Raw genomic sequence first — 22,821 nt, forward strand, 5'->3', positions numbered from 1 at the left:
CTGATCTGTTATTTGTCGAATTTCTTGTACTGCCTTTCCAGCCAAACTGGCCTGCTTTTGATGTTTCTCACATAGGCTGCCCATTTCTGTTTCTTTTGTTTTGTTTTGAGGCAGTTGGGGTTAAGTGACTTGCCCAGGGTCATACAGCTGGTAAATGTCAAGTGTTTGGTCTGAGGCCACATTTGAACACAGGTCCTCCTGACTTCAGGACTGGTGCTTTATACATTGCACCACCTAGGTCTTTGCACTGATGTCCTCCATCCCTGGAAAGCTGTCCCTCTTCATTTCTAGCTCTTGGGATCCCTAGATCTACTCAAAACTTAGCTCAGGTGCCACTTTCTTACATTAGGCACTTCCTGACTCTAATTTTTTTTTTATCACTTAGCCCATTGGGTGGCATATACTATGCACTTGATAAGTATTTATTGACTGACTTAATGACGTTACTTTTCATTATCTCCACAGTTCTATCAGTAGACTCTAAGCGTCTTGAGGGCAGGGACTGATTTTTGTCAGTTTCCTCAGTGCCTAGTACGATGTCTGGCACAGTCAGCACTTTTTAAATTTGTAATTTTAATACTTTTTGAATTTAATTAAATTGGCAGTTGTCTCTGGTTATACGCTGGAAGATTAAAAGGCAGAGGAGAAGAGGTCGACATACTAGAGACACGCCTCCAAAACTCATCCGCACCCCTCCAGCCTGGCATCGGTCCAGGTGTCATGGCAGCGCCCAGAGGCGGCCTCCACGTGACTCCCTGGCCCTCTTTCCCCTAAATTCCCCAGGGTTCCTGAAGGTCGAGGTTGGGACACGGCGCATGCGCCCTATCTGCTTGCCTGCCGGCCGGAACGACCGCGGCACATGCGCCGGAAGCGGCGGCCGTGGGAAACACTGCGAGGTCGGTTCCGCCCGGCTCCAACATGGCGGCGCCCTTTGTCTGCTCTGAGGTGCCGTCCCCGGCCTTCGTCCGGCAGTGATGTGCCTCCCTCTGCGGCGGGGTTCGGGACATGGCAGGTGAGGGGCATGGAGCCTAGAGAGGGAGCCCAGCGGCGCTTGTTGATAGGGGCCTGAGAAGTCGGCAGGGGAGGGGCAGGAAGGGGGGGCCGTTGTGTGTAGGGGAAGGGGGGATTTCCCCCCCCCCCCGAAGCGGGAGGGGGAGGGGCAGTTTCCCGAGGGGAGGGGGCGGGGGAGGTTTGGAGCGGAGTGGAGCGTTCCGAGGGGCGGGGAGGAAGGGAGGCAGCGCGCGTGCGCACGTGGCGCTCCTGGCTGGGGGCTGCGCGGGATTCGGGGGGAGAAGGCCTCGGTCTGCGCTGTCTGGGGCTGCAGAGCCGCCATGTGTATGGGCCGCCTGCTGGGGAAGGGGCGAGCCTTCCGGGAGCGCCCTCCTCGGCCGGCCGCCTTCCCCCACGGCCCCTCCACATGAGCTGAGCCGAGTTGTCCGACCTCTCCTTGCCCTCGGCGCTGGAGGAGAGGGCAGCCCCAGTGATGACCCCCGCCCTGGGCAGGGGGTCAGGTTCGGCTCCCTGCGTTCGGCCCTTCTGGCGGACTGAGCGCCCCCTGGGTGGCGGCGGGAGCAGGGTGCAGTCCTGACCCGGAACCTACGGGCCATGTGACCTTGGGCAAGGAACCGAATTTCTCGGGGCCCCCTCCGCCGGGCACGGGGGAAACTTACCAGAGTGTGAGTTACCGCGGGTCTGCGGCGGCGGGCCTGACATACCTTAGGCGACTAATAAATGCTAGCTCTTACCGCTGCCTCCTATCCTAGAACTTGAGCTCCGTGGGGGCAGGCGCGGTGTTTTTGCCTTTATATCCCCAGCGCTGGCACTTAGGTGCTTAATAAATGCTCGTTATTTTCTTGCTGTCTCTTAGAACTGAATCTCCATGAGGCCTGGGGCTCTGTTTTTGCCTTTCTCTGTATCCCCAGTGCTTAATAAATGCTAATAGACTACTGACTACCGAGATTGAAATCTGAGTCGGGAGCAAAAAAAAAAAGACCCTGTTTGTGATGGTCTTAGGGCTAGTGCTCTGGATATAGATGAAGACAAAAACTGAGAGACCTTACCCCAAGGATCTTTTTTATTCACTCCATCAAGCATTTTATATAGAAAATTTCAATAGGGCCTAGTCCTAGGAACACCAAAGTAGGTTGCCTTAATACACCTTAGTATGTGGAGAGGTGCAAACAGTGCTGAGAGAGATCGAAGAGCTGGCATCTGAGTTGGACATTTAAAGGATTGGTGAGAATTTAATAGTGAAAAGGAGAGAAGAAATTCCAGACTGAGCAAAGGGTGCCGAGAGCCACAGAGCTGCTTGTGGGCAGAGCATTCTATTTTGACCAGTACAAAGTGTGCATAGGGTAAAATAATAGGACATATGTCATACTTTTACATGGTTTCCCTCCTCAACCTTTCTTAGAGCACCTTGCTTAGATTTCTCTTTTGCCCCCCGTCACATTTTATCTTGAATTATACATATCAGTCAGCAAGCATTTATTAAGTGCTTACTGTGTTCCAGGTATCATGTCAATACCCAGGAAGTCCATGTGAGGCGGTTGTGAGCATCTGCCATGCTCTTAGTTGAGAGAAGAGAAGATTGTCGTTATATATGGTTAAGAAATTGGGGAGAGGACCCACAAAGATGAGTTCCTCTAGTCTCCCTTACATTTTCTCCAATTTGCATTAGTTAGAAATATCCCAGTGGTGGTGGTGGTTGGGATATGGTGAGAACAGGACTGCTGAGAGAGGAGACCCAAGAAAGGCGTACAAAAGGAAACACATTGTAAATGATCGTGTAAAAGGTGAGCAAAATGACTTGATTTTAAAGAATGCTGAAGGCAGCTGGGTGATTCAGTGGATAGAGTGCTGGGCTTAGAGTCAGAAATATCTGAGTTGAAATATGGCCTCAGACATTACTAGTGTGTGATCCCAAGCAAGTCACTTTACCTGTTTGCCTCAGTTTATTCAACTGTAAAATGGGAATAATAATGGTAGCTACTTCCCAGGTTTATTGTAAAATCAAATAAGGTAGTAATTGTAAAGCATTTAGCACAGTGCTTGGCAGTAGTAAATGCTATATAAATGTTAGCTATTATTAACTGTTACTATACTCCGGTTTTCTAAGCTTTTTGAAAATAGGAAGGAAAGACTTTCAAATTGTCCAACTAATGCGCCCTTCATTAGAAAACTGAACTTGTCTTCTTGGCTAGGATTAGCTGAGCCCCTTGCTCTTACAACAGAGAACATACCAGAGCCTCTTTCTGATGAACATTCTTGCTCTTCTGGGTCAGGGTGGAGCTCTGTGAGTTCTGAACCATTTGCAGGAAATCAGCCAAATGTATCATTCAAACCCTGCTGCGATCACCGGGCTCTCACCCAGTCTCTACTGCTCTTTCTGTATTGGAATTCCACAAGAGGTGGCCCTCGTCTGTAGAGCACAAACATGCTTCCCATGTGGCTTTGTGTGGCAGGGTGACATTTTGCTGTGTCATGTGCATCTCACAATAGGGCGGGGACCCCAACCTTAGAGAAGAACAAAAAACAAAGAATTCTCCAGGGACTGTTCGGTGTATGACACGATCACAGAGGAAGATCATCGGCTGCTTCCTTTCATGGCTAGACAACTGTTTTAAAAGTGGCTGTGATAGGTTGGGAGTCAGAGATGATGGTGTGGTTGTTCTTTCCATTTGTTATAGTTACTGTGTATATTGTTTTTCTTGGCTCTGAATATTTTATTCTGCGTCACTTCATGTAAGACCTTGCTTCTCTGTGTCTTCATCACATTAATCATTTCTTCTTGTCGTTGTTAAGTCATTTCAGTTATGTCTGACTCTTCATGACCCTATTTGGGGTTTTCTTGACAAAGATACTGGAGTAATTTGCCATTTCCTTCTCCAGCTTATTTTACAGAGGAGGAAACTGAGGCAAACAGGGTTAAGTGACTTGCCCAGGGTCACATGTCTAGGAAGTGTCTGAGGCCAGTTTGAACTCAGAAGGAGGAGTCATCCTGACTCCAGATCCAGTGTGCTATCCATGGCACAACCTAGCTGCCCCCAAGGAAGTATTTGTAATAGTCCGTCATGCACCGCAATATTCCATTACATTCATTTACCACAGTTTGTTTACCCATTCACCAATTAATGAGCATCTATTTTATTTCCAACTCTTGGCTGTCACAGAAAGTGCAGTTATAAATATTTTGGGGTGTTTGGGAGCTTTCTTCTCATTAGTAGCTTCCTTGTGGATATAAACTCAATAAGGGAATCTCTGGGTCAGAGAATATGGATCAAATAAGATAACATGTGTGAGGTGGACCGTACTGCCATACTGGGAATCATGGGTATAGGATTCTAGTTCTAGTGATGTCCTTAGGTAATTCTGTGGTCTTGGCCTCTGGGCCTCAGTTTTCTCATCTGTCAAATGATATCTAAGAGATATCTCCCTCTCCTTAGGATTTTAGGCCCTTTTCCTCCTGTTTCTTTTCCTTCTCTAAGGAATCTAAGAAATACTTTCAAAACAGATGAGTGGCATGTCTAGAATCCAGGAGTTTCTTCCTCTGTTGTGGCAAGGAAGGGGTTTGTGGGGATTGAGTATGGTAGATGTCTTCTATGATGTCAACCCTCAAAAGCATTCTTAACTCAAGAGCCTAGTTTTTGGAACTTTTCTCAGCTGATCTCTTCTTTCCCCTTGAAGATAAGGATTCCTGACTGTCTGTCTTCCTGTTTTAATCCCAGAACATAAAGGCAGTTTAGTCCTTAGCAGAGGAAGTACCCTCAAGTCCAGGTGGAAGCTTATCAGCAAGGCTGCACACTTCCTCTGGGCCCCTCTGTCCAATCGTAATTTGCTGTCTTTTACCAGACCTGAAAATAACTTTACAGAGCTCAAGGGTATCTTTATTAGATTTGAAAATATCCGACAAGAATATTTTGATTGCATCTTCAGATCTCACATCCTTCACCCCACCCCCTTTCTCCTCAAGCCCATGAACTACCTTCTATTTTTCTGATCAGGAGATTTCACCCCATGGATGGTGTTGGGGTTGGGCAGCTGATCAGGGGAAAATATGGGGGCACTCTGCTGGTGTTGGACACAGGGCCCAGGTGCATTGACCAGACCAGGTCCCAGGCTGTGGCTGCAGGAGAGAAGGAGGTTAACTTGTAGTGAGTGAAAGGCACCCTTTGAGTGGATACATAGGCTTTTTTTCCCTCCATAGTGGTGATGGATGTAGCTACAGCCAGGGTAAGTTGTTGGGGCTGGATAAGAAGTCTTAGCCACTGGAAGTATTAAGTAGAAAAGTTAATTTCTATGTCATTTAAGACATAAAAAAAAACCCTAGGTTTTACCACATGGGAAAGGATTCTCCCCCCAAATCGATAAATGAAATATGCTTCACTGTGCCTGAGAGGTTATATTAATTTTGTTCAAATCAATGAGTCATCTCAGAAAATAAAGAGGCTCTTCATCAAACTTTTTTGTTGTGAGAGTCCTTTTGCCCAGAAACTTCTCTGTTCAGGGGCAGACAGCTTATGTGGCCAGTAAAGTCAGTGGATCAGTTTGTCAACACACTAAACAATGCGTTTTGTCGGACCTGTTTGCCCTTATGAATCAAAGGATTGGGAAATAAGGCATCTTTTGTATCAGATGCATGGCATAATGCAACTTGGAAGACCTGGGTTCAGATCTTGCTGTAGTTGCTTTATCTGTAAAATGGGCACCATAATACTTATGCTACTTACCTCAAGGTGTTTGTAAAGAATTTGCTTTGAAATTAAAAAGACGTATATCAATGTGAGCTCTCAGTGTAATGTCTGCAGGGAAAAGGAGTTTTGTCCCACTAGATGTTTTTGCCAATTTGGACATTGACTTGTTTGTTAATGTGCTGTTAGTGATAAGATATTGAAGCTCAAAGAGGTTGGTTATCTTGTCTTAAGGCTGTGTAGTCATTAAGTCATGATGCAAACCCAGGTCTTAGGAATCCAGAGCCCGGGATTTTTTTCAGATATCATCAGGTTGCCCTTAGATGTAGTCAATCTGTATCCAGAGAATCTGAAAGACAGTTTCAAAAACAGGTGTGGAAATGGGACCAGTGCTATCAGTGGGGGAACTGAATCTGATGGAAAGTTACAGCAAATGAAGGAGGTCAGCAAAATGGCTGTTTAGTATGCCTGTAGAAAAAGTGGGATGTCTGGAAAATGAGTGGATATTTTGCTTCTTGTTTCCTGATTGACGTTCAGCATTCATCTGGGAGAATTGGGGAGTTGGAGAGGAAGGGCTTATGGAATGGGAATGTAGTCCTGTGACCATGCCCCCAAGTATGTGAGACTGGACAGAACCGTTAGGTTTCTGGCTGATTTCCCATCCACAGACATTATTACTTGTAGCTAGAAATATGAATTCTTCCATGAAGTCAGCCTTGAAACTGTTTTCCCCATTTGGCTTTGTAGAGATTCAGTCTATAGTCTTCTGTCAGGATATAGCAGAGGGAGTGCAGGACCTGGCCTTGGAATCCCAGCTCTGATGCTTCCAGTTGCATGATGTTATGCAAGTCCTTTAATCTCCCTGAGCCTTGATTTCCTCATCTGTAAGAGGAGAATGATGATGCCCTAAGCCTTCCTCACCTCCGAACTTACCTAGCTGGACTCCTCACCCTCTCTCTCCCTGGGGCAGAATGAGCCCATTGTTGGATAGTTGACTCGAAGAAGGGGTGGTGAGATTGGCTGTTGTTTTGTGAGGACAGGTGGCATTTTCTGAAATGACTTATATAAAAACAAATGAACTCATTTTTAAGGGGGAGGGGGACACACATCCCCACCATCTACAGTATGAATGAGTTACCTGATTAGATCATTTACAGTGGCATTGTTTTTTTCAGCATACTGCTTTTGAAATCACTTTTCTAAGTCAAACTGGAAAAGCCATTTGAATCACTCCCCAAAAGTGCAGCAAAGCCAATGTTATGAGAAGTATGCAGAGAACATACCAGAACTGTCTTTTGGTTAAGACAGAGGGTCCGCTTACTTCGGAATAATTATACCTACTCATTCCTATTTCTAGGTATTTTAAGGCTTAGAAAGCACGTTTCACTCCTTTAAGGAAGGTAAGGCAAGTATTAGTCAATGATCAAGTCAATAAATATTTATTAAACACCAGCTATGTGCCAGGCCTTGTGCTAAGCACTGGGGATACAAAAAGAGACAAAACAAATTCCCATATTAGCCATGTCTCCCCAAAAACCAACCAAACAAACATTACTCTGAGCCTTTCTGTCAAGAGGTGGGCAGCATGTTTCATCATGAGTTATCTGGAATTGTGATTGGTCATTGCATTGATTGATATTCCCAAGTGTTCAGAGATGCTCCAGCTCTGTTTTTGACATGTTTAGTTTGAGATGGCTGTGGAACATCCTGTTCTAAACTTCCAGTGAGTAGTTATGATGAGGCTAGAACTTGGAAGAGAAGCCTAGGGCTAGATGTATGGGTCTGTATAGTGTTGATAATTAAACCAGTAGGATCTGATGAAGTCCCCAAGTAAGATGGTTTAACGAGAAAGGGGTTCGGCCCTGCATAGTAGGGCCTTGACAAGGATGAAAATCTAGCAAAGGAGACTGAGAAGGGAACAGGTAAGAGGAGAATGGAGAGAAAAGATGTAGTATGACAAAAACCCAAAGAGGAAAGCGGTCAGCGGTGGTGAGTGATTCAGAAAGGTCCAGAAGGATGAGGACTGAGAAGAGACCACCAGGTGTAGCAATTAAAGAGATGATTGACAACTTTGGCGAGAGCGGTCTCCACTGAATAATGATGCCAGATTTCAAAAGGTTTAGAAGAAAAAAATGAGAAAAACAGGAAGTGGACGCAAGGAGTTTGTTTGGAATTTTCTTATAATTGTTTGGATTCTTCCTACTCATTTCATACGGTGCAGAACTATTCTGTTGCAAACATGTATTCATTTGTTTTGTGCATTCCTCAATCGTGGACATTTGAGATGCTCCATTAGATTGTGAGCTCCTTGAGGGAAGGGACTGTCTTTGCCTTTCTTTGTCTCCCCAGGGCTTAGCCCAGTGCCAGCATGTCATAGGTGCTTCATAAATGCTTGTTAACTGACTACTTTTAAGAAAATAATTGGAAAGTTCAGTTTTTGCTATAACTTTTCATCTGGGCTTGGCCTTCGGTTTTCAGATTTCTTCTCTTGCTTGTTAAATCTTACCTTATCTAGGTTAGCAAATCTTTTCATTCAATTCTTAGCTTGTTGGAGGAGGAGATGGCATCACTGGATGGCACCCTTACCTTATGCCTCGTCCATACGTGAATCAGAATCCCTGAGACAGCATTATGGGGAAAAGTGTCACTAAACACTATAGGCTGAGAGGTGACCTCTTCTTTATTTCTATTATTTCAGTACCTCATACATCAATGCTTGCATCAATGCTTTCATTAGTGTGGATCCTACCCCCAGTGACAGTGCAACACTTTTCTGAAAGTTTAGTTTTTGAGAATTGCTGGGGTGGGGATGGGGCATAAATTCACCTGGCAGACAGCCTGGATGGACTTTGCTGGGTTGATATTTAAATGGCTGGCATAGATCATTGGACCTATGTTTAATGCTTTTCCAACTTAATGGCGTTGTACTCCACTAGAATAGCCCCTGAGAGCCTGGAAGTCAGCACCCCCCATTTTAAGGTGAACTATACTGCATCATATAATATCAGTGGATGCAGCTTCATCTTCAACTCATAACCACCCCGAAAAGTACATACTCTTTCTTTACAACTGAGAACCTATTACTCACTGAGTATCTACACTTAATATCTGCCTTTAATTGTAAGTTACAGTTAGCTATTCACCTGCCTATATTTTTTCCTGCTCAGATTCTTCCAACAAAAAACTTAACTGTACAGTTAATTCTTCAAATAATTTAGCTATTGTTAGGAAGCACTAACAGCTGTGCTTTGGAGACCTTCATGCAATGAAAAGTGACAGTTTGGCAAGGCTCCTCTGCTTACTTATTGTATGCTTAATGAGATTTAGAAATAGAAAAGTCCTTAAAGATTAGTAGTCCAGTTCTGTCATTCTACAGCTGACACCCAGCCTGGAGGCCCAGAGAAGTTCAATGTGTTGCTAAAAATCACCCAGGTCAGGGGTAGCAAGGCCAGGATTCAAACTCGGGGGATAGGAGCATAGACTTAGAGCTGGAAGAGAACTTGGAGGTTATCTAGTCCAACCCATTCGTTTTCTTTTTAAAATTTAAAAAAAATTTTTTTCAGTTGGCACAAATCTGCCCTTTTCCCTTCCCTACCTCCCCATTAACAAAAGAAAAAACCCTGTTACAAACATGTATAGTCAAGCAAAACACATTTCTGCATTGACTAAGAAATATATACATGTATGTGTATATTCTGCACTTTGAAATCTTTCACCTCAATCAGGAGGTGGGGAGGATGTTTTATCATGAGTCCTCTGGAAACGTGGTTGGTCATTCTGATCAGAGTTCTTAAGTCTTTCACTATATAAATTGTTCTGGTTCTGTTCACTGTGTATCAGTTCATACAGTCATTCCCAGATTTCTTTGAAAGCATTCCCTTCATCCTTTCTTTTTTTAAAAAAATTAATTTTAGTTTTCGACATTCACTTCAATAAGCTTTTTGAGTTTAAAATTTTCTCCCCCTTCCCCAAGATGACGTGCAATCTGATATAGGCTCTACCTGTACATTCATATTAAACCTATTTTTACATTAGTCATGTTATAAAGAAGAATTAGAACCAATGGGAGGAACCACAAGAAAGAAGAAACAAAAAAAAGAGATAGAGAGAGAGCAAATAGTATGCTTCGATCTGCATTCAGATTCCGCAGTTCTCACTCTCTGGATGTGGATAGCATTTTCCATCATGGGTCTTTTGGAGTTGTCTTAGAACCTTGCATCGCTGAGAAGAGCTAAGTCTATCAGAGTTAGTCATTGCACAGTATGGCTGTTACTGTGTACAATCTTCTCCTGGTTCTGCTCACTTCACTCAGCATCAGTTCATATGAGTCTTTCCAGATTTTTCTGAAGTCTGATTGCTCATTTCTTCTAGCACAACAGTATTCTATTACACTCATATACCACAACTTGTTCAGCCATTCACCAGTTGGTGGGCATCCCCTCAATTTCCAATTCTTTGCCACCACAGAAAGAGCTGCTATAAATATTTTTGTACATGCAGGTCCTTTTCCCATTTATATGATCTCTTTGGGATATAGACCTAGAAGTAGTGGTATTGCTGGGTGAAGGGGTATGCACAGTTTTATAGCCTTCTGGGCATAGTTCCAAATTGCTCTCCAGAATGGTTGGATCAGTTCGCAACTCCACCAACAATGTATTAGTATTCCAATCTTTCCACGTCTTCTCCAACATTTATCATTTTCCTTTTTTGTCATGTTAGCCAAAGATAGGTGTTTTGATTTGCATTTCTCTAATCAATAGTGATTTAGAGCATTTTTATATGACTATAGATAGCTTTAATTTCTTCTTCTGAAAACTGCCTGTTCGTATCCTTTGACCATTCATCAATTGGGGAGTAACCCTTCATCCTTTCTTATGACACAGTATTCTGTCATGTATATATGTGCCATAACTTGTTCAGCCACTCTCCAGTAGATGGAAATCCCCTCAGATTCCCATTCTCTGCCACCTCATAAAGAGCAGTAAACATTTTTGTATATCCTTAGAGTTTGTTTTGATTAGGACTAATTCCCCACCTATTCTGCTCTTCCTCTGATTCCCCCTTCTCTTTCCCTGTTGTGTGAAATGTATTTCTTTTCTCAATTGTGTTTATGTATATTCTTGCCTCCTTTGACCAGTTCGGATGATTGAGGTTTAAGTGGCAGCCTTTCTCCCCCCAACCCCTTCTTGTTGTATAGACTTATATTTGCTCACCCTGATTGTATGAGATAGTATTCCCTAACCTCCCTTTCCCCTTCTCCTCTCTTTCCATTCTTCTTTTAATATCATCAAGACGTAACAGCATTGGGCTTTTTCGTCTGATTAGACTCCTTGTGTGACCCTTGATGATGATAGGGCTTATAGTGCACACCTGTATCATCTCCTTATGTTAAAACATAAGCAGTTTATCCTCATTTAGTCCCTTATGATTGTTCATTCATGTTTACCCTTTTATATTTCTTTTAATTTCTGTGTTTGAACTTCAGAATTTCTATGAAGCTCTGATATTTTCATCAGGACCGCTTGGAGGGCTTCTGTTTCATCAAAAGGCTGTTTTTTGACCTGTGTGATTATACTCAGTTTTGCTGGATAAGTTATTTTTGACTGTAAACATGTATCTTTTGCCTTCTAGAATTGCTTTCCACTCTCTCACAGTGGTGGCTGCTAAATCGTGTGTGATTCTGAGCTCAGTTCCTCAGTACTTGAATTCTTTGTTTCTGGATGCTTGCAGCGTTTTTTCTGTGACCTGGAAGCTCTGGCTGTCATATTCCTGGAGATTTTCATTTTGGGACTTCTTTAAGGAGGTGACTGGTAGATTTTCTCTGTTTCCACTTTGTCCTCTGGTTCTAAGAGACCTAAGTAGTTTTCTTTTAAGCTTCTGGAAATATGATGTCTGGGCTTTTTTTGTTCTTTTGGTCCTGAGTTCAGGTAGTCCAGAGATTCTTGTTTTATTCTCCTTGGTCCATTTTCCAGGTCAGCCATTTTTGTTATGAGGTGCCTTACGTTTTCTTCCATTTTTTTACTGTCTTAGCTTTGTTTTAATATTTTTTGTTGTCACATGGAGTCATTGGCTTCCCTTTGGTCCAGTCTCATTTTTGGGGAGTTTGTTACTCAAGCAAGGTTTTGTGCCAAGCTCTTAATTCCCTTTCCACTTCTTTCTTGCACAACTCTCATTTCTCTTCCAGTTTTTTTTCTCTTGTGTTCCCATTTGATTTATAAAAACACTTTTAAACTCTTATTTCATCTCTTCCAGGAATTCTAGTTGAATTTGTGCCTGTGCTGTGGTTTTCTTTAAAGTTTTGCTTATAGATATTTTAGAGTCATTCTTCTGGGTTTATGTCTTGAGCATCCCTGTCACCATAATAGTTTCTTATGGTAGGCTTCTTTTTTTGTTTGCTGATCTTTCCAGCTGATGTCTTGTCTTTGAGCTTTGTGTTAGGGCCAGGCTGTGCACACTTAGAGGGAAGGTCGGAGATGTTCCTTCTGCTGCTTTCTTGGGGTCATAGAGTGTTGTGTTATTTCAGGGTCTTGGGGACCTGCAATCTCTCTGTGCTCCCAGCGTTGTCTAATCACTGCCCCCTGGTCTGAGCCCTGCAAGTTTGTGACCTGGCTCTGGGTCTGAGCAGCAGGAGATTGCTGCTGATTATCAGTCAGCTAGGAAGTCTGCTGGTTCCGCGTGGCAAAGCTGCAGCATCCCCTTTGGTCTGGAATTCCTGCTTTGGTTATTCCTTTGTAGGCTTCAGACTGGGCTAGACGTTGGAACTCAGAACGTGCTCTGCTCCTGGGATCTGAGCCACATGATTGCTGCTTCCTCTGAACTCGTTCCTGTCTCCACACACACACGGCCCAAGGCCTAGGAGGGTTCTGTGTGGCGGTGCTGTTACCTGGGCACCCATACTCTCTTCTCTCTGCCGTGGTTCTGTGACCTGGAGGTGCGTCGGGGGTGACAAAGCTTCCTGATGGCCCCGGTCTGGATCTGGTGCCCAGCCTGTCCCTGGCACTGGAGTGCTCTGTGCAGTCTCCATCTCCCTGTGCCAACCTGTGCTGGGAAAATGACTCTCTGTGATTTTTTCCTTGTATTTTTCCATCATACTTCAGTCTGGTGCATTTTCTAGCTCTGTCTGGAGGGGTTGGGAGGGAGCCTGATGTACTTCTTCCTGTTACTTTGCCATTGTGGCTCAGCCTCCAACCCGTTCATTTTACGGATGAGGAAGTTGAAGCCCAGAGAGGTGAAGTGGGCTGTCTGAGGTTACAGGGATGGTCAATGGAAGAGGTGGGATTTGCACCATCTTTTAAATCGAGCTCTAGTATTTTTCCTAGTATATCACACTGGAAGCCATCCTTCCTCAGAAGGTGAAGGCACATGCCCGCCGTCCCAGTGCCTGATTCCTTCATATACTCATGTTGCTGAGTCTCAGTAGGGCAAGAACCGTTTCACTGCATCTCCACCGCTGTTGCTGTTGTATAAACCACACCTACATGACTGGCCTTTGCCTGTGTTTAATCGGCACTCTGCTAGTTGTGTTGGACCCTCTTTACAGTGGGATGCCCTCAAGTATTTTCCAACCTCGGCTTCAGAGGTTGGAGAAATACCCTTTATACAGGTGAATTTGAGTCGGCTTCCACTTTGACCCCTGGCCCACTAGCCTGTGCCTAGCTCAACTGGGTTACTCCCTTTTTTCCCCAGAGAGCAATACTAGACCAAGAATGGGTTTCTAAAATCATTTTTATTTAGACATAGTGTAAAATAAGATATTTATTTAGATAAGGTAAAATTAAAGAAAACAAAGTGAAACAAAATTCAAATGACAGACTTGTACAGTGATAGAAACACAGGAATTATATCCCAAATATCCCTTATCAGGCCATTAATAGTTGCCATGCTAGATTTGAAATTTGAGGACCTCGGTTCCAATCCTGGCTCTGCCACTTACTACCTGTGTGACTTTGGACAAGGTGATTATCATTTCTTTATCCGTAGGATGAAGGATTTAGACTAGGTCATCTTTATGGTCCCTTCCAGCTCTAGATCTTTGATCCAATATCCTCCTCTCCCAAACTAGCCATTCACTGTGCTGGCCATGTGGTCCCGCTGCCTAACTTGAGGAGGAAACCCAGCCTCTTCCCAGGCATGCCAAGCCCCAACCCTGACTCTGCTTTTGAAGCAAGTGCCTTCCTTATTCCTCCATTCAGCTTACAAGGTAGTAATTACTTCCTCCATCATTTCCCCATATTTTGCATGCTTCACCCAGATTGACTGTGTATTAGCTCTTACCTCCTGTCCTCTGCCCCACTTCGTCAGAGGCTTACAGTAGTGGGTTTGTTTTATTAGACTGTTGACTCTTTGATGTAAAGAGCCTCCTTTGCTGTAGTCTTAGGAGAGTGCCTAGGATTACTGAGGAGCTAATTGGCCTGCCCAGACCCACAGTTTATTTGTTTCAAAGGCGGTGCTTGAGCCTGGGTGTTCCAACTCCACAGACATGAGTGCTTTTGTACAAGAGTGTGATAGATAGTCATGGAAATAATTCTCACCTAAGGAAGAGTCATTGTGTAATCTTGGACAAGTAATTTAGCCTCTCTGGGCCTCAGTTTCTTCATCGCTTTTTTCCTCTAAAGAAAGACTTGACCAGGTCAATCAGTAAGCATTTATTAGGTACCTGCTACGTGCCAGGTACTGTGCTAAACCCTGGGGTTACAAGCTAAACCCTGGAAATACAAACAAGTGACAGGCCTTTCAGATCTAAATCTCTTGATTCGTTGATCTTCACATCAAGTAGCAGTTTTAGATTCCAAACAGTACCAGACTCCAGGGACGTTGAACCAGTGCTGCTGCTAGTCATTTGTCTGTAGAGAGTACCCATCTATTTTGGATGAGTGCCAGGCAATAAAGATGGCTAATTGTGTTTAATTCGATTCCTGGTGCACTCCTTGCAGGGAAAATAGGTTGGCTGCAGAATTTGTTTGAACTGGCAGAAATATCCATTCTTGGAAGACTGAACCAGTCTCCACCACCCTTCCTTCTGTTCAGGAACATGGTATTTTAAATACCACTCTGTACAGTAGCCTCCCGTATTTCTGTGAAGCACCGGGGTCCTCTAGCAAGTGAAAGCCAGGTGATAATTTGACTTGCCTTCCTCTTCCAAAAAGATCCCGTGGAAGTGGAGTGGGTGTATTCGTGTCCAGAGTTTGAAGTTGGGTGCAAAACATTTTTTGCAGGCAAGTAATATTGTCTGTGGAAAGTGTCTCTTTCCTCATTGGCATTCTGGTGACATTTCCCCTCATGGGCTCCACCTTGTGTCATTTTTGAGAATCCTGCTTGCATTTTTAGTGCTTGCTAATAATCTGGGTAATATTTCATTTCTGAAAGTAGTCATTCCATCTATAAAATGCAAAAGCACAGTGCGAAGCCACTTAGTGCTGTGAGTGGGTTCTCTAGCTTTCACCTGGGAACAGCCCTCAGCACTTAATAGAGCAATTGTTCAATATAAAGTGCCTCCCTGACAGAGGAAATCATTCTCTATGCCTCTTGCCTAGTCCCAGCTTCCTTCCACCCAGTTTTCTCTAGCTCCGCTGGCTTTTGAATTATTCTAGGTTCCTTTTCCCCATTTACAAGAGATGGAACCATTGGTTGTGATGACAACATCTTGGCTTTGTCAAGTCAGTTTTTTCCTTGACTACCAAGATGCATAGATTAGTAAGGATCTGTAGGGAAAAAAATGGAAGTAAGTCTTAGAGATCTCATGTGATCTATCTATCTATCTATTTGTGAGATATATATATATTTTATATATATATATATATAATATACACACATATATATATATACACACACATATATATATATATATATATATAATATATATATAATATGTATATGTATATAGCGATAGATTTGAATTCCTCACCAATTCTTATTTCTTTGGTGATGAGAAGACAGAATTTACAGCTCCAGGTGGGTGTATTCTTGGTTGTGGGTTGGTTTTTTTTTTTTTTAGAGTATTTAAAGCCCAAAGTGCTAAAGATCTTTCAGAGAAACCTTTTTTTTTTTCCTTAAAGAAGATATTTGCAGTTGTATTGAAACTCAAAGGCCACGGTGAATATGAAATGTGTTTTGTTAGTGCAGCAACCCCTGTGTCCTTCCTCCAGAGATTTCTGGCTGCCTGGAGAGTCGCATGCAAGGATCAGAATTGTTCTGCTTAGCCCAGAGAGGAAAAACTAGGACCAATGAATACAAACGGAAGAAAGTAGCTTTTGGTTTACATAAAGCAAAACTTTTTTTGCCTTTATTTTCCTTTTTATTAGTCAGTAAGCATTTATTAAGTGCCTACTATTTGCCAGACCCTGTGCTGTGCTGAAGATAAAAAGAAAAGGATAAGACAATCCCTGCCCTCAAGGAGCTCACAATGTAATTGGGAGGGGGGGAGCTACCTATAAAGAGGAGCTGAGAAAGAGCAGGGGGAGGGGGTATCCAGCTTAAGGGCATGGTTGAAGTCCTGCAGCCTGGATGGGAAATGATCTGAGGAGGTGTGAGTTACTGGGTTGATTTCATCTTGCAGGAAGATGAATTTGTGCCGATCATGAAGTCTGAGAGAGCAGCTAACTAGTGGGAAGTGATGAGCTGAATGCCTCGGGGTCCCTTCCTTTAAGGAGAACCTGGAAGGAGCTCCAATGTCTGCCTTCCACCTTCTCCAATCAGAGGGTGAGAGGGGCCTCAGGGACAGGGGGTACTGAGGAGGTGTGAGTTTCAGAGCTGATTTAATCTTGCAAAATGATGATTATTATGAATTTGACAAACATCAGTAAACAAAAACATTTTCTGTACAAAAAAAAAAGAAAAAGAGGGAAGCATATGAAGCAGTAAGTCACTTTTTCTTTTTCTATATTTCAGATTTAACCTGGTTAAGTTACCTGGCTTTTCTATGCCCTTTCTAAATTTCTGTTTGGTTTTTAAATGATTCGTCATTTTCTTTTAGCACTGTAGCACACACCTCCTCTCCATTACTCTCTTCTACCAAAAAAAAAAAATCCTCTTTTGTAAAAAACACGTATAATCTCACAGAACAAATTCACGTATTAGCTGTTTCTTTCCTTTTTAAATTTTTTTTCCTCAGTTATATGTAAAAATAATTTTAACATTCTTTTTAAAAAAAATTTAAGTTCCAAATTCTCTCTGTCCCTCTCTCCCTGCCCCCTTCTTGAGAAGGCAAGCAGTTTGTTATAGATTATACATGTGTAGTCATGCAAAACATATTTCCATATTAGCCATGTTGAAAAGAAAACAAAAAAAAAGAAAAAGGTAAAAAAAAATGCTTTGTTCTGCATTCAGACTCCATCAGTTCATCTTAAGTTCTTCAGAATTGTCTTGGATCATCGTATTGCTGAGAATAGCTAAGTCATTTACAGTTGATCACTGTACAATATTGCTGTTACTATGTACACTGTTCTGGTTCTGCTCAATTAATTTTGCATCAGGTCATATAAATCTTCCCAGGTTTTTTGAAACCATCCTGCTCATCATTTCTTATAGCACAGTGGTATTCCATCACACCCATATGTCAAAACTTGTTCAGCCATTCCTCAATTGATAGATATCTCTTCAATTTCCAATGCTTTGCCACCACAAAAAGAGCTACTATAAATGTTTTTGCACACACATCCTTTTCCTTTTTTTTTCTTTTAAATCTTTTTGGAACACAGACCTAGTAGTGCTATTGCTGTCAGCCCCACCATCACCTCCTTTTCTTATTCCCTTTACTTCCTATTTCCTTATAGGGTAAGATAGGTTTCTGTATCCAACTGAGTGTGCATCTTATTCCCTCTTTGAGTCAGTTCTGATAAGAATAAGATTCAAGCATTACCCACCCCCCCCTCATTTTCCCTCTACTGTAAAGGCTCTTCCTTTTGCACTTCTTTTATGTGAAATAATTTTCCCAATTCCATATCTCTCTTTCCCTTCTCTCAGTGGATCCCTCTTTCTCACCCCTTAATTTCATTTTTTTAGATGATCATCCCATCATTGTCAACTCACTCCCATGCTCTCTGTCTATGTGTACTGCTTCTGTCTCCCCTCAGAGTGATAAAGTTCTTAGGAGTTACAAGTATCATCTTCCATGTAGGAATGTAAACAGTTTAAACTTTATTGAATCTCTTATGATTTCTCTTTGCTGTTTACCTTTTTATGCTTCTTGAGTCTTGTATTCGAAAGTCAGATTTTCCATTCAGCTCAGGTCTTTTCATCAGGCATGCTTGAACATCCTCTATTTCATTGACTATCCATTATTCCCCCTGAAGGATTATACTCAGTTTTGCTGAGTAGGTGATTCTTGGTTGTGACCTTAGCTCCTTTGCCCTCCAGTCCTTTAATGTAGAAGCCGCTGACTCGTGTGGTGCACTGATTGTGGCTCCATGGCTCCTTGCAGTCTTTTTTCTTTGGCATGGGAGCTCTGGAATTTGGCTCTGAATTTGGGTTCTCTTTCAGGAGGTGATTGGTATATTCCTTCAGTTTCTATTTTAATCCCTGGTTCTAGAATATCAGGGCAGTTTTACTTGATATTGTGTTGAAATAAAATGTCTGGGCTCTTTTTTTTTTTGTCATGACTTTCAGGTAGTCTGATAATTTTTAAATTAGCCCTTCTTGATTTATTTTCCAGGTTAGTTGTTTTTCCAGTGAGATATTTCACATAATCTTATATTTATTTTTTCTTTCAATTTTGCTTTATTGTTTCTTAGTGTCTCATTAACTTATTAGCTTCCATTTGCCTAATTCTAATTTTTAAGGAATTATTTTTTTCAGTGAGCTTTTGTACCTCTTTTTGCACTTGCCCAATTCTGTTTTTTAAGGTGTGTGTGTATTTTGTGTGTGTGTGTATGCCTCTTTTACCAAGGTATTGACTCTCTTTTCATACTTTTCTTGCATTATTCATTCTCATTTCTTTCCCCAATTTTCCGTCTACCTCTTTATTTGATTTTTAAAGAACTTTTTAAGCTCTTCCAGGAATTCTTTTTGGGCTTGTGTACTCTTTTTGGTATGCTTTTTTTTTTAAGGCTTTGTGTGTAAATGTTTTGATGTCTTCTAAGTTCTAGTAACTTTCTATGTTCAAGTTCTTAGCTACCCTGGAGCCTTCCTGTAGAGCCACCATATGTTTGCCTTGAATTCATAGCATTGTTCAAAATGGGACCCAACAGGAAACTAGAAAGCAGTTTGGCAAAAAATAATTTAGATTAATATCTTCACATAGGCTACTTGACTCGAATGTAAGAGATTATTTTATTTTTTTTTAATTGAAAAATTTGAAATTGAAAACAGGATCTTTCGTAGCTCTGGCTGAGTGAAGACTCCTTGACCAAAGGCTAGATAGAAGAAATCGCAAGAGGTGAACTAGATAATTTATGTTACATGGAATTGAACTGCAGGAAGAAATCAATGCAGCCAGGATAAAAGAAACTTGTGAGCCTGGGAGAAAATCTTCAGATCAGCCATCTTATAGGAAGTTAATTCCCAAAATAGAATAAGAAGATAGAAGGAAGGAAACTAGCTGCCCTTGGTACATTCAGCTCCCCTGGCCCAGATGGACTGTGTTCTTAGTTTCTGAAAGAACTGACCAATATGAAAGCTGAGCCACTGTCAGTGATCTTTGAAAGAGCGTGTAAAATTGGAGAAGGGCAGATGTCTCAATTTTCAAAAAATGGAACAGAGCAGTCTGCAAACTATAGACCACAAGGTTCACTTATATTCCTGCGAGAATTCTAAAACGGATCATTAAAGAGATAGTTGGTGAACGTCCAGATAGGCAAGTGGGCATTGTTGTTCAGTTGTTTCTTAGTCAAGTCTGACTCTTCATGAGCTCATTTGGGCTTTTCTTGGCAAAGATATTGAAGTAGTTTGCCATTTCCTTCTCCAGTTCATTTTACAGATGAGGAAACTGAGGCAAATAGGGTTAAGTGACTTGCCCAGAGTCACACAGATAAGTGTAAATAAATAGTCTTCCTGACTCCAGGCTGGGTGCTCTATCCATTGCGCCATCTCTCTGCCCTGAAAAGTAGGCATTACAGAGAGCCAGCTAGCCTCATTTCCTTTTGTTTACAATATTACTAAACTAACTGGAAGGAAGGAAGAGGGGAAGAAAGGATGGATTTATTAATCCAGTCAACCTTTATTAAGCTACTATGTGCTAGATACTGTGCTAAAGGCTGGGGATACAATTAATGAAGACAGCCCCTGCCCTCAAGGAGCCTTCAATTACACAACACACAACAGGAGGCAGGAAATGGGCGTTCAGGGGGCCTCAGATGGTACTTGAAAATGGGGCATCTTGTTTCTTGGAGTTGAAACCAAGCAGAGCAGCAAATGCAAAACGGAATGAGCTAAGAGTTCAGTTTCTGTAAGGGGAGGTATTGGGATGAGTTTGGTACTCTACCCTCCAGCCCTTCTTTCCCAGAGGAGAGGAAGCTCAGGGAAGTGGTGTCAATCAAGGCTTCAGTTAGCAGCACGGTGGTGAGTTTAGACCTGCCGAGCTCATTTTGGGAGGGGCATCTTGTTCCTTGGAGTTCTCAACAGAGCAGCAGATGCAAAATGGAGTGAGAGCCTCTTAGGTGACTGCTGTGTGCTAGACACTAAGGGGAGTGCAGTTTATCTAAGTTTCTCTAGATTTTGGCAAAAATTCTGATAAAGTATCTCATACCATTCTTATGGAGAAGATGAATAGCAATAGATTCAGGAGTGGTGAACCTGCTGCCTTGAGGCCACATGTGGCCTTCTAGGCCCTTAGGTGCAGCCTTTTGACGAGTCCAGGCTTTACTGAACAAGTCCTTTTATTAAGGAGATTTGTTCAGTGACGTTGGGTTCAGTCAAAGGTCCACAGTTGAGGACCTAGAGGGTCACATGTGGCCTCAAGACAGCAGGTTCCCCACCCCTGCATTATATGATGATAAAATCAGATAGATGAACTGGTTGGATAGCCCAAGTCAAAGAGTAGATGTTACGGATTCTTTGTCAACAACAATAGCATTTATGTAGCACCTACTATGTGCCATGCTATTTACAAATTTTATTTAATTGGATTCTCATAACCCTGAGAGTTAGATGGTATTCTCACTTCACAGTTGAAGAAACTGAGGCAAACAGAGATGAAATGACTTGCCCAGAATCACACAACTACTAAGTGTCTGAGTCTGGATTGAATTGAGGTCTTCCTGACTCTAGGCTTGGCACTATGCCCGCTGTGCCACCCAGCCGTCAACATGGCAGGAGGTCTCCAGTGGAGTTCTCTAGGAACCTGTGCTTGGCTTTGTGCTTTTTATCCACGTAAATAAAGTATTAGGCATAGATGGCATGCATATCAAATCTGCAGATGACACAAAGTTGGGAGAGATAGCTAAAAGTCGATGACAGAGGATCTGAAAGGATCCTGACAGGTATTGGGCTGAAACTAATAAAATTAAATTCCAGGGGATAAATGTAAAGTCTTGCATCTGGGTACAAAAAAATAGATTCATAAGTGGGGGTGGCACGCTTAGATAGTAGCTTTGGAAAGATCTGTGGCTCTGAGTAGACTACAAGCTGAACGGGGGTCAGCAGTAGGACCTGGTGGCCAAACAAGTGAACGTGACCTTGAGCTGCGTGAAGAGGAGTGTGGTCAGCAGGAATGAGGAGGCGAGGGTCTGCCTTTGTTTGGACCTTCCCAGAGCGTTGTCTTCAGTTCTGGGCATCAAGAAGCACGTTGATGGTGGAAGAGAGGATTCAGAGGAGAGCAACCGGGATGGGGAAAAGACCTGAATATGTCCTGTGAGAATCAGGAGGAGAATGGAGCACAGAGAAAACAGAGGGGACGTGCTGACTGTCTTCAAGTATTTGAAGGGTGTCCACCTAGAAGAGGGATTGGACTTGTTTTGTATGGATCTGGAGTCAGGAGAAAAAGGGAGTCTTTGGATCGAAGGATCTTACACAGTGAGAAGGCCACAGAGTTAGACTCGACGGACACATGTCACAGTCCTCAGATTCTGTCGTGTTTGATATCTAACTTAGAAAGGGGAATTATGCAAGTACAGAAGGCCAAGAGCCATTCCTCCACATAGACATGATCAAAAGTTAGCTTGCAAGCTGTTAACCATAGGAAAGATTGTTCCAAATCATGAATGATAGATAGGAAACATGACAACCTAACACCCAATAAATTGGTAAAGATGCTCACATGTGGAGATGATCCATGTTGGAGGAGTTACAAGAAGAGCGATAAATTGGTCTACCTATTCTGGGAAGCAGTTTGGAATTGTGCCTTTTTTTAAAGTGACTAAAACCATTCCCTTTGACACAAGAGACCCCACTGCTAGGCATACCCCCAAAGAGGTAAAAGACATAGCGGCATTCACAGCAGCTCTTTTGTGGTAGCAAAGAACTAGAAACAAAGTAGATGCCCATCAATTAGGGAAAGGCTAAACAAATTGTGGTGTTATAATGGAATATCAATATATCATAAGAAATATGAAGAACTAAAGAAACATGGAAAGACTTATCTGAACTGATGTGAAGTAAACAGAACCAGAAAAAAAATATATAGGCATTGATTACAATTATGTAAACAGAACAATAAAGTGAACCTGAATGCAGTGTTATCAAAATGACTATGTTTGGCTACTGTAGAAAAACTAAAAAAAAAGGTAATACTAATCCTTCTCTCTTCATGCCGCCACCTCCCCTCCCACCTCCACTCCTGAATTGCATAGGTGAGGGATGTGGAATATTGCATATATTGGCAGACACAGTTTACTATGTTCATTTTTGCTGGACTTTTTCCTCCTTTTATATAATCTCTGTTACAAGAGATGGCTTATGACAGATGTAGCATGATCCCTTATAAGAATGAAGGATAAGGGGCAGCTAGGTGTTGCAGTGGATAGAGCCCTGAAGTCAGAAGGACCTGAGTTCAAATCCGGCCTCAGACACATAAGACTTACTAGCTGTGTGACCCTGTGTAACCCCATTGCCTAACACCCCCCCCAAAAAAAAAGAAAGAAAGAAGAGAATGAAGGATAGAGGAAGGATATATTCAGAAAAGAATGTAATGTAAAAACAAAAGACCAAAAATGGACCTAGTATTTGTAGTGATACAGTTCAATTCTGTTCTGTGGCATAA

General features: G+C 42.4%; 1 protein-coding gene across 6 annotated transcripts in view; it reads left to right on the forward strand.

The window, feature by feature from the left end:
- Positions 1–876: 876 nt before the first annotated feature.
- ZBTB17 (zinc finger and BTB domain containing 17) overlaps positions 877–22,821 on the forward strand; it is a 49,395-nt gene continuing 27,450 nt past the window's right edge. For 3 of the 6 annotated variants that reach the window (XM_078145666.1, XM_078145665.1, XM_078145667.1), the window contains exon 1: positions 879–1,012. Coding sequence is in view for 3 of the 6 variants with exons in the window: in XM_078145665.1 (XP_078001791.1) it covers positions 1,006–1,012 (7 nt within the window). In the remaining 3 variants the exon portion in view is untranslated. Of the gene's footprint in view, positions 1,013–22,821 lie in introns of all 6 variants that reach the window. The other 3 variants (XM_078145664.1, XM_020973144.2, XR_013482541.1) reach the window with 2 other exon arrangements.

This window comes from Phascolarctos cinereus, unplaced genomic scaffold (assembly GCF_003287225.1).
Source record: "Phascolarctos cinereus isolate Bilbo 61053 unplaced genomic scaffold, phaCin_HiC Scaffold_726;HRSCAF=1367, whole genome shotgun sequence".
In the NCBI taxonomy this organism is placed as follows: Eukaryota; Metazoa; Chordata; class Mammalia; order Diprotodontia; family Phascolarctidae; genus Phascolarctos; species Phascolarctos cinereus.